Here is a 12,855-nt window from a genome sequence, read left to right as displayed (position 1 = left end):
AAACAGTAAGTGGTCTGTAAACTGTACTGGTATTTTTCTGTGAAACACAAGCTTATTTTGGCTGCCATGAAAGGAAAAAAATAAGGAACAAATATTAAATTTTGATTGCACAGCTATTTTATGAAAACTTTGAATCATTCAAATGCGTGGGTTTTTTCATTATATGTATCTATTATACAGTACATTTTACACCAATCTTTGACTGTTCTGGAAGAGTAATTCAATAAAAGATGGGTTTCATTTATAGGTGTTGAATAGAGTTAGTGTCACATTCTGTATAAACTCCGAAGTAATTCTTAAGAGAAAAGGGAATGGATTTGTGTGACCATGTCTGAATATAAATAGTATCATATACAAGTAAACAACTTTATTTTCAGTATTCATTTTACCTCTGTTTCATAAAGCACTGTTTAATCCTTTTGCATTTGTTGAACAACTTAGTTGGCCCACTGTTTTTTGCCAGAGTGGCTGACTGAAGTTTTTCAGCATTTGGGAGAGTGCTTTTTAACTTCTACTTTTAATTACAATGTCTTTAATTACAGCAACATCTGTTAAGATACTTTGAGTCTTATGTTCAAAGACCGATCCTCCCTCGATGTATTACATGATGCATTTGGTTTACATCCAGACCTTTTAACCAGAAGGGTGACTGAGTTTCAGCTACATTCCAAAATGTTTAGAAGTCTTGGAATTGTTATTTATGAAGGGGTATTCTTTAGATTCTGAGAATTTAAGAAAATGATATAATAAGTATTTCATAGCTCTATGTGTTTTATACTATTCATTCAAAAGTGCAAGATACAAGGCTCCACAGGACCTTCAGGCTTTAACTTTTCTTTTTGAAAGACCAAAGTCAGAATCAATGGTGACACTTCTGCTGAAGAAATGGGCAGTTTTGCTATTTATAATTTTGTATTCATATTTGACCAAGCATACTATCTTGATCTTCAGTCTTAATGTGATGTGTATTTTGGAGCATGTGTTTGTAGAATGTTCACTTAGAATCCATCAGTTTATTTTTACAGTAGTGATGCTAGGTAAATTCCCCAAATGTGACTAGAAGAATTTCCTTGGAGAAAAAAAAAAAAAAGAAAAAAAAAAGGAACCTATCTACCAGCAGCAACAGGGGTTAAAAAGTGGTATTCATGCCATCACTATTAAGATTCACATAACAACTGAGCAACTTTCTGCTCAGTTCAGGGTTTAGTCCTTTAGAGATCTTGATATTAAGTACGAAGAAACGGTATTTGAGGAAAAAGTATCAGTCTTGATAGGTTTGCATTTGAATACTGGCAGAGTAGGCACTCGTGATCTCTTTTTCAATAAGGGTTGGTGATGCAGCAAGCATATTTTTTAGTGAAAATATAGTGAGTCACTATCCAAAAGATAATATGAACCACAATCACACTGGTAATTGTATGGTGTTTTTCATAAACTAACTTAAGCTTACAATGTAAGTAAAGCTAATTCTGATCATTCAGGATTTCATTGTTTGGAAAATTACATATGCATTTTATCATTTCTATTATTACAGTTTGTAGTCTAAAATATTAAAATAATCTTGTTTGGCCAACATAGTGCTTGTTTCATAAACTTTTATTGCTTGTAAGAAAAATGGTGAATGTTTAATTCATCATAATTTGTTGCTCAAATACTGCGCGTATCTGAATAATAAAATCTGTGCCTCAAGTTACTGCTGGAATATGAATAGTATTAATAAATAGTAGACATTAAATAGGCTAGTTATTAAGAACTTTCCAATTTTAAGTAATTTTTTCTTTAATTTTAGTCCTAAGTCATCACTAGTTGTAAAATCAATTTCATTATTTCTCAAAAAATAGCAGCACTCTGCTTGTGCTTTGCTTATGACGTAGAGACTCCTGGGATTTAGTGTCTTATTTTGTTTGAGTAGACCAGTGGATTTGACTTAGGTTTTGGCAAAGTAGGTATCAAGTAAGTTACTGAGAAAGACATTTCAAAAGCTTGATGTCTCTTGTTTTCAGGTACATTGAAGTGTTTTGATCTGAATTTTTTTAGGTTCTAGTTAGCTGTGATGATGTGCTTCCATTCCAGAAAACAAAGTTACTACTCCAGTTGAGATAAAATAACTGTTTGTTTAAAAATGAAAAATGAAAGATATGAAATTTATATCTTTTTTACAGGTATACCTCTCTATAGAACTGAACTCAGAAGCAGGCAAAAGGTTTGCTATTCAACACTGATTTTATAATTTCCTACACAAATGCTTCCAGCATTAATGTATGCATTTCATTATTTCAATATCTTATAAATGTTGATACTTACAGTCTGATTTTTTCCTTTCTTAACTATTTTTATGTATTTATATTGTATTTTACAGATTCTGAATATGGAGTGGGGAGGAGAGTATTCTCTCGATTCTTCCAATTTAGACTGTTTGTTAAATGTCCTTCCTGGAGAATCGGAGTTTCAACAAGTCCTTAATGATATTGATGAAAAAATAAAGAAGAATTCTTCCAGGTAAAGAGAGTTTTATTTATATTCAAAATGTTAGTGAAAGTCATTATGTTTAGGAAGAAATACATCTTTTATCTTCTTTCTTTTCTAGCTGTAGGTTAAAATTCTCATTATTTCCATAGTAATTCACTGTTACTGCTTGAGCATTTAACACATTTTAATGGCATTTAATATTTGTGCTCTGGTGTTTCTCTGCATGGTACTTTTAACATTTGCATCATCTTAATCTTGGGATTTATTGTAGTAGTTGTGACAGTGGAAGAAAAAAACATATAGTTCCATTGCAGTTGTATTTTCTATACCTAAAGGAATTTTTGTTCACTAAGAGCTGCAGAATTTTACAAAAAAGTAAAATTTGAACCCATGGTGTCCTTTAAACAGTACTAATGAAAGTAGATAGAGCAAGTTAGTACAAATATTTCTTATAAAATTATTTTACCTATTTCAATTACATTTATGCTGCAATACCAGATTTTCTAACTAGAATTTGGTTTGCAATTTATTTCATTGTCCATTTCTTTGCTGCACACTAGTTCACAAAAATCAATGCTTTAGAAACTGCGAAGTACTGAAAAAGTTCTTTGTTGATGCCCACTTTGGGTATGAGTATAGGAAAATCACTTAAAGGTATTGTGCCTTTCTACTTTGAAAAGTGATGGTGCATTTTGTGGCTAAGCTTTTTTGGTACTTTAAAAATACGTTCTGAAGTATTTTAAATATTGTGAAAGGTGCTCTTATGCAAATAGATTAAGTATCCTTTATACATTCAGAGATATAACAAGAACCATCATCTTGTGTTAAATTTTGACAATGTTTGCCTTTAGATAGAAAAGCATGTTGTAGAGTCATGACTTCAAAGAATGCCCTTCATGACATTTGGTTTTTGATCATGTAATTTTAATGAAGGCCACATTTGTGAGAGGTCTTTGTCTGCTACCAAACGGCTTCCTGAATAATGGAGATAAATCTTTGCTATACGTCACTGAAAACTGATTTAGGTCATCTCTGAATTACTGTTATATTTGCTACGCCAAGCTGAGATTTTTTTTAGGTTTATTGTTATTATTATTAATATTATCAATGTCTCACTTTTCAAAATTTTGCTTAAAATCTTAGTGATTACAGACATTTTGATAGTAGCTACCCAAAGGTAACAATGTTACTGAAGATCTGGGAAATATATTTTGAGTTGTGGACCACTGCACAGTGCAATTTCATATTACAATTTTCCAACTGTTGATGGTAGTGAAATGCTGACACTTACTTACTTTGTTTGATGTCATAAAATAGTCAAAGATGTGTTTGGTGTATGGTGTTATGTATCTGGGAAAAATAGCACCAGCATATTTAACAAATGTGTAAACCAGATATTGTCACCTCTTCAGCTACCAAATAACACTGATTTTGTCATTGTTATGCAGAGTCAGCCTAAGGATTAGAATGATTATTGTCAAAATGAACACATGCCTTACTACTGTTTTTGTTTGTGTTTTTTAATATGTGTCAAATCTGTACTGCTGGCTAAGAAATCTTTTGGCTGTGGAAGAAGAGGCCAGCTGACCGCTCCTTTTAATAGTACCATCAGTGAACTTTTTATGTTACATTTTACATTAACATCATCACAGTGGAACTATATGCATTTTTAAGAACGCCCCTCTCATAGTTTCAGTCCTACAAATTAGATGAGCCTTTGCTTCTAAGCTTTGTAAGATCCAAAGGTTTTAAGTTCTGCAAGGTCTGCAGGGAGAGGAGGAAATTTGATTAGGGTGTGGTAGCTCAGCAACACGTGTCAGGAAAAGCTTTGCATTTCTGTTGAATTGACACTTAAGATAGTTTTTCAACTCATTTTCTCAGGGAAAGTCAGAAAACCCTGTTGCTGCCAGGTGATATTTTGCTCCTGTAATACGTCAGTTTCAGAAATCGAGAGGAGTTTAAAAGAAGATGGACAGCAGCTGATGTGACTTTTAAATTAAAAACAGTCCTTTATTGCTAATATATTAGAGGTAGCATGGAATGAAATCATTTTCAAGTTACCATTGATCTTTGTAAGTGGTATGATAAGAGCAGCTCTATGTGCTACAGTGATACAATTGGAATACAATCTATTTTTCATCAGATAGATTTATGATTTTATTATACCACAGAGAATAAACATAATAGTATACAGCATATATATATTTTTAAAAATGTAACATTGTGTAAAAAATTATGATCCAAAAGTGTGTAAATCACTTGAATGCTCATTTATTGCCTTCCAACTGAATAGCTTTTATAAAATCGTGTGACACAACAAATCAGATATGCTTTCCAGCTCTTGAATTACTTTCTGTGTTTTTGAATTGTACCAATTCTATTTGACACTATAACAAAGGAAAAAAAAAGGCATCTGTGGGAAATTGTTTTATTTCTAAGTTTTAAGGCAATAAGTGGTTCATTCATTCACTATTCTATAACAGAGCTCTTATTGCACTTGAATGTAAACTTTATTTTTACAGTAGTTTACAGAGGGAGGTGAATATGAACTTTCAAAGCCATTGTCATTGCTGCCCAGTTTTAAGTGCAGTGGTAGTGTCAGGTTATTCTAAAACATGAAGCTGTATTCATAATTTCTTTAGGACTGCCATTTGTCTCCAGTATTTCCCCTCACATTTGCTTTGACTTTCGTTGTTTCTCAAAACTGAGTTGCTTGATTTTTTGTCTTCTAGTATGGACGCCTAAGAGTTCATAACAGTTAATTTATGAGTAATTCACAGAACTAAACTTTTGACTGATATTTACTACTACTAAGCAGAAAATAAGGCATAGGGTTTGAAAGCAAGGCAAGTTTGCATAGCTTAAATACGATTGCAAGCTTTGTAGGTTCTTTAGCAGTTGATGATCTGTGTGTGTGTGCATACACATGCATGTGCGTGCACGTGCATTGTTGTCACTTCAGTGGGTGGTTGGCTGCTTTTTAGTGGCAATAAAGTGCCAACAGATGCTATGAGGCTGTAGGACATCGTGAGGTATTCTAGGTCTTCTTCAACAGAAGAATTACTCAGACTTCAGCAAAATTATTTACTAATAATTATATTTCTGTGATACACTGGAGACCATATCTTTCTAGGGCTTTTTACAGAGGCTTAATTTGACTTCAGTCTGATAAACTTCAAGCTGACCCTCTGTCTAATTAACAGTAAATCAGTCATCTGGGATTTTGTTGAAGGTCTTTTTTCAAGGGCTCCAGTGAGGTCAAGACTAATAAGTACTTACAGCATTGCATCTTGTCCCATAACTGTTCATATAAATTATAATCAGGACTTGAGTAGGTCCTTATAATCAGGACAGGATGCTTAACTTGCAGACTTCAGGATTATTTGGAAAGTGCCTTAACCAAGATGCTAGTATGACACTTCCCACTTATCTTGGATGTTGTTTACAACATTGCTGATGTGCATAGAAATACTTCCCACCATTAACACTTCACAGCAAAGGAACAGGAGTTTCAGACAAGGTATTAAGCACTGCTGTCTCATTACATTTTTCTGTATCAGAATTACAGTATGCAAGGGCTCATGTATTTTTAAATTGAGATGTGCTGCAAGGGTTATCTTTCTCTCTATTTTTATTTTTTATTTTATTTTGAAGAAAATCGTGGCTTGTTCCTTTCTGGAATTTTCAGGTAGGAGCTACACCTCACTTGTTTCTTATTCAAAAGAATTGGCAAAGTCTTGGAATCTCCATCCAAAATCCCAAGTAGCGGTTGAATATTCACAAGAATTTTAACTACAGCCAACACGACAGGAAAAACATTGTTAATGGACGCTTGGATTTAATATTCATCAAAAAAAAAAAAAAAAAGAAAACCCTGATACTTGTATATGTAATCTGCTTGCTCTACAAGTGCTCTACATTTATATAATATTTAACAGAGAATTTAGCTCTTATTGAGATACTGGAACAATGTTACTAAAATCCTTGTGAAAAGTTTCCGTCTAACCACTGCCCTATTGTAATTCGTAGGTAGGAGTAATTGAACTACAAAAAGGATGTAATTTTATTCCTTTTCAGCTTGTGTTGTCTCTGCGCGTGGCCCCTGAGTTTGAGATAGCTGCTTCTTTCTTGATAGCTTTCTCTCTAGAAAATGTACGAGGAAAATGCATGTGGGAATTACACTGCTAAAAGTTTATTTCAAAGATCTCTTACCCTCAAAGTATATGGCAGGTCCTCTGACACAGATTTCCAAATGGTATGATTGATACTACATGAAATGCCCTGTAAGCTAGCAGTCAAACTTTTCCAGGAATATAAATGATGATCGCAAACTAATACATGGTTAGTGCTTCTGCCTTCAGAAGACAGTGGAAACGATTGTTTCATTAATGTTAAAACAACCTATCTGTTCTTAATAAAAGACATGTAAACATTCTAGCATTCTAACAGCAGATCTGGATGCATATGAGGCTCTTAAGCACAAGTAACATGAGGTTTAAAGATTACTTCAGTTTATAGCTTAGCAGTTTAAATTTAAGCAATCTCATTGTCATTTTATGGCTGTTCCATATTCTATGTGAAATAATTTGAAACAGTGCTCTTTAGGAATTGAAAGGAGTTAAAAGATCATCCTTCAACTTAGTTGTAGTCATCTTAGGCAATGGAGAATGATGCATGGAGACAGCAACCCTCATTTTGATGCTATGTTTTTCAAAATGTTGTATCAGTGTGGCAGCGCATACACTACCAGCTCCATTACAGTACTTGGTTTGTAACTGAACAGTCCCTCAGTTTGTGTGTTGATGCAGTCATGTCAAAAGCAGTCTCTCCACATGGTTAGGTTATTCCTAAAAAAGGTTATTAACTTAATAAATAGGAGGACATAGGAGTTCTCAAGTGAAGACTGTCTCTGTACAGTGTGAATACTTACAAATGGTACTCCAGAAAAGCTCTCTTAACGTGGACACAGGTAACGTAACAGAATTTAGCTTAATTTGTAAAAATTAAAGCAACAACAACAAAAAAACCACCCTCAACTGTAAGAAGGAGAAGCTATTTCAGTGAAATCACATTTTCACTGGCATAATGGCATATCGGTAATTCTAACTGCAAACATTGATGCGCTCATGGAGGCTCAAGATATTCCTCAAGGGGAACTGAAGGTATCTTTCTTGAAAAATCAGTCAATTTCACAAAAATCCATAACTTTCAGATTGCTTTGCTACAGAGTTAGGTTATTTTTTTTCATTTACTTTTATACTGCACTCTGTATTTAGTAGTTTGGTGGCTGTTTTGTAGTGTTTTTTTTTTTTTCTTTTCTTTTCTTTTTGTGTATGAACAGTTCCATAGCATTCATGGAAGAAAAACTAATTGAGGCCCGTTAAATGCTAAGACACTATCTGGTTTAAATCTATATGTCACAAACTGCTGAAGATGATGAAAATATTCTGAGAAGTATTAACTTTTTTTTTTTTTCTGGTATGCCTTGTTTTAATTTTTCTTTGACATCTCCTAGTGACCACTGCCAGACACCTGCAGAAATTCTGACTGACCGTGCACAGATATTCAAATGTAGTACCAATAGGCTGAATTCCAACAGAAGAATTAAGTACTTTCTAGTTAGTTCCATCAATGTCTTAACTTTGGTACCTGTTCATTTAAAACATGAATTGGATTCCTTTCCTTATCGGTAAGGTTAAGTGTTTCAGAGGATATTTAAAGAACAAAAAACAAACAAAAAAACCCATATGGAACAAAGACCCGGTTAACAGTGGTAAACAGGAAAAAAACATTAAGTACAGAGCTACATCTGATTTCCCTGTTGTCCTCCAGATCTTGTCTGCCTGATTCAGGTGGGGTTGCACACAGACATGTCTGTATTTTTTCCATTGACCACATGTGTTTTTAAGACAACTTATTGTCCTGTCGTTACATGCAGAGTGTCCATTGATATCATCTGGATTGATGCCTCAGTTTGTTCAAAAAATTGAGGTTGTTTACTGCAATGAACTTACTGAAACATAATTTCATTTAACCTTTACTGAAAAAGGATTACTTGGGAAAAAAAATGAATATAGCCTTTTAAATAGCTGTTTGTGATTGTACTTGTTTGTGATTGTAAGAATATAATTCATTACATACCTTAAGCACATTTTTGACATCAAGATCATATATTTTGTTTAGAGTTTTTCAAACTTCAGCAAACTTGGAAAACAGACTCTTTTCTACACAAATACAAAATTATAAAGTTTTATATACTGTAAGGATAATTATAATTTTGAGGAAGTCTTTTATTTAAAAAGCTGCTTTCTAAACTCAGAGGATGCACATAAAGAGTGTTTTTTTCAGAGGTAACCAGAAACCTAAATATTCTATTTAATAATTTAATTAATATAAAGAAGTAATCTTACATAATAGTATATGTTGACAAAAATCATAAAAGTGAGAAATAGCAATGTTTTTGATATTGTGTTTAACTACAGTATGTTGTAAGTAAACAGTATGAAAAAGTTTTATTCAATGGAAAACAGTTTTAGTACAAATAACACTTTTACCTTACTGAGATAAAAGGATTAAACAAAATTAATAGAATTATAATGGTTTGTACCTACAGGGAGGTCCACTGAAATATATCCTCCTAATCCCCTTATCAGTGCTGGGACAAATAACTAAAATATCTGTTCCTGTGAAGGCTGTGGCTTGTCCGTGGTTTGTGTTTTATTGACTTGCACACAAATTCAGATGTTGAAGATGAATGTGAAAGCTGGTTCCTAACTGAAGCAGACTGGCAGAGGCTAAGAGCTGTAGTCCCTTTTACAATGCCCGGTGCTGTTATCCGTTGGGTGTGACTGAATGAGGCACGTCAGCACACCACAATAAAAAGCCGTAGCTCGTGTTCCAGGAGTCAAGGTGTATGAACAAGGCATTTTGTTTCATACTCCAAAGAACAGGTTTCACAAGTTAAAAAGATACGTGCCAATCTTTTGTCAAGTTTAGAGTCAGCATTCATGGCCGGGCTGTCCCACCAGGAGCCTGACTGGGCCACAGGCAGAGAAAGATTGTTTTTCAGGGGAAGTCCTTTGTGCTCCTGATAAGGTCCTGTGACAATGAGCAGGTACTCGTTTCAGTGCGCATCATTCTGAGCTCACTGATGCTCAGAAAAGTCTCGAGAAGACTTCCGCTTCAATTTTATGGAGAGTGGTGTGCAGACTACCCATGCATTCATAATATTTTAGAAGTTTTAAGATATTTTTCCATTCATTCTACTTACTGTATTTGGTTCGTGAAGATAACGCAGCTGTAAAATGCAGTGTCTTCATGTCAGTAAAATACACTTTGACTGGTTTATCATGCCTTTTAAGCAAGAAACTAATGTATCCATAATTGTTATTGAATACAATTAAATATAGGAAGATAAGCTGTTCAAAATGACCCATGTATTTTTAAGTTTAAAAGTAAGTAAACTTAAAGTAAGTAACTTACTTACTTAAGTTTTATAGTCATCCTTGTTTTGGAAACATTGTATGTATTTTTTTTCCCCTTTCAAAATGTTATAGGCACTCTGCACTTAAGTTACAGTACAGAGTTGTCCTTACATTCTGTGTTTACCATTGATACATTTTACTTTTGCAGCTTGTTATTTTCTATGACTATTTTAAGGAAACAAAAGGCACAAAATGGTATTTATCATCACTGATATGTCTTCGTGGAATTCTCAGAACAAAATACGTTATATTTGTTGTAGGCTACTTACAAATAAAAGGATAACCCAGTCTGTGGTTTATCTCAGCGCATAATTTGGTGTGATCATTTGCTTTTTTTTTTCCACTGATTTTCTAAAATGTCAATTCAAATTAACAGACTTTGTTGCCAAAGGTATGGATGATAGTGATTCATTTTATCGTTATTGATCAGAATGAGACAACTAGAAGGAGTTTAGGGTACATTGCATAATATCTGTAAAAGAATAAAATGCAAATCCCTCAGTAAAGGAGAAAATCCAGTAGAAACAAACAAACAAACAAACAAAAACAAATAAGTACGTCTTCCACAGTAACGTAGGCACCATCAAATGACAAAATGTAGTCAGTGGACGATAAGCAAAATGGCTTTTCATCATGTCATCATTTTTCATTCATCATTGTTATTTCTTCATATTTAAAGCAGATTACATATTTTATAAACATTTGTTAAATTAATCCTTCTGTACAGAGGAGTTATGAAGAAAAAAATACCCATACTGTACCTGAGGTTACTAATTTAAAAAGTTACGTTGCATGTGTTTTGGAAAAGCAGAGGTCTTTAAGCTGGTATTTTTGTCACTACTTGTAATACTCTTTACCTTGTTACACACTTTGATATTCAGTTTCTCTCTCCTCCTCTCCTCCTGCCCTCATTTTCTCCTCTTCTCCTCTTTTCTAATCTTCTTGTCTACTTTGCCAAACATATTAGTTTGTAAATGTTAGCGAGCAGGTAAAGAAAAACAAACATACTTCATCTATATAAAACAAAGAGGCAGTACAATAGGCTTTCTTGTTGTCATGATGTCATGAAAATAGAGACTAACATGATCAAAAGTATCAGCCACTGAAGTATCTGTAAAGAGCTAGCTGGGTGTCATCTAGTCCTTTAACTCCACTAACAGAAAGAACTGAACTTTAACTTGCATCAAACCTTACATCCTTTATCAGCTCTAAGAACATAAACAATTTAACAAATATACTCCAGAATAAAATTCAAGTAATAGTGAGAATTGCTTTGCATTGCCATAAAACAAAATTTGGTCTTAGTGTTGGCTTTGTTTCTATTAAACCTAGGTCCGCCTAGGTTTAACAGATAGTCAATACTATTTTATTAATGGAAACCAGATAAAACATTAAGCATCGCTTTTAAGATAAGTAGTTACGAAATAGTGAAAAGGTGTTTTTGTAGGAAATGATGTGGAGGTAGACTGTTTCTGGATTTTTATTTTCTGTTCTTTTCATGTAGGTGCCAAATAGAAACACCAACAGAAATGAAACCTGTTTCGATAATCAGCTGTTCTTGTGATTTTTGCCACTGGAATCACAGTAATTACCATATCAACTACACATGATTTCACAAATAGGGGTGTTAAGGAGTGGATCAGCTCCTTGAAAACAAACTTTCTTTCAGATATTCTAATAACAAAAAACAGGAAATAAAAGATCTGCTTTCTCAGCAAAAGTGACTAAAATTCTTTTCAGCTTTTTCTGTGGTGTGTCAATCAGTCTTTAAGAGGTTGTTAATATCTTATGTATTATAAAGCTACTGCTGATTGCTAAAGGAACAGAATGACACATTCACCTTTATATATGGTAGTTAATTCAGCTTATATTATCTTCCTTAGCTAATTAAACACCAAGGACCAGCTCTTACGGTGAGCAATATCTTATTCACCAACTGCTTTACTGGAAAGTACAAGATTGTGTGAGAACTTTTTCAAATACATTATAATATTAATGCTGGAAATTCAGGCCTTACTTAGCAAGAGTAATTTAATTTATGAAGAAGAAGGACTAGTGTTACAATAATTTGAAGTAGTTTTTGTTTTTGAAAAATGGGGTATATAAAATAATTTTATTTCCAAGTCATGAAAAAATCCTTTTTTTTTTTTTTTTCTTTATAGCATGGAACAGTGTCTTAAAGACCTGCAATCAGAAGTAAATGAAATATGTACTGATGAAATACTTCAAAGCACGAATGACTGCCTTCAGTGGCTAAACAACTGCAATTTTATTTCTCTCAGACCTTCATCTACACCACATGGAGAGCTGATGGAGTTCCTCAGGACCCTGGTAAAAATTGTTTACTACAGAGTTTAATGTTTGGGAAAGTTGGTTTTATGATGCTTACGTTTTTTTGTTTGTTTGTTTGCTTATTTGTTTCTCTTTTCCTGTTAGCTTTATTTCAGTCTCCAGTATTGTGAATGTAGTTCAGAAAACTTAATGTAAAGCTTAGTCCTGACTTGATGTCTGCAGCAAGGCTTTATGTTTCCTTTTGATCATGTCCTAACTAGACAAACTTGGGTCTAAAAAAATTTGCTGATACTTCCACATGTTCAGCATCACCAATACTGTTTTATAAGCATTTGAAGGTGAAAACATATGAAGTAACTGTCTACACACAGTCTGTTAATTTTAATTCTTTCTCTTCACTTGTATCAGTATGAATATAACCCATCTAATACAGATTATTGTGCTTTATGTGTTGTTTAAGCATTAACTTCATATCTACTTTTTCCTAAATCAGCATGTGGGAGCTACATCCATTTTTCTTGCAAGTTGTGTAACTGGACTTAACCAGAAGTCACATTTCACTTTGGTGAAAAAAGATGTAATTTTTACCCCAAATTTTCCTGAAAAGTTA

General features: G+C 33.4%; 1 protein-coding gene across 27 annotated transcripts in view; it reads left to right on the top strand.

Moving 5' to 3' along the window:
- KIAA0825 overlaps positions 1–12,855 on the top strand; it is a 256,762-nt gene that overhangs the window by 34,921 nt on the left and 208,986 nt on the right. For 23 of the 27 annotated variants that reach the window (XM_080572674.1, XM_080572661.1, XM_080572660.1 and 20 more), the window contains 2 exons: positions 2,360–2,499; positions 12,116–12,284. In XM_080572674.1, coding sequence (XP_080428800.1) covers positions 2,369–2,499; positions 12,116–12,284 — 300 coding nt within the window. In that variant the 5' untranslated portion in view covers positions 2,360–2,368. Of the gene's footprint in view, positions 1–2,359; positions 2,500–4,408; positions 11,867–12,115; positions 12,285–12,855 lie in introns of those variants that run through there. The other 4 variants (XM_080572676.1, XM_080572672.1, XM_080572669.1 and 1 more) reach the window with 4 other exon arrangements.

The sequence above is a fragment of the Anser brachyrhynchus genome (assembly GCF_964034855.1).
Source record: "Anser brachyrhynchus genome assembly, chromosome: Z".
NCBI classification, from domain to species: Eukaryota; Metazoa; Chordata; class Aves; order Anseriformes; family Anatidae; genus Anser; species Anser brachyrhynchus.
The sequence above is the reverse complement of the archived record's forward strand: the minus strand, read 5'-3'. Positions and strand labels throughout refer to the sequence as shown.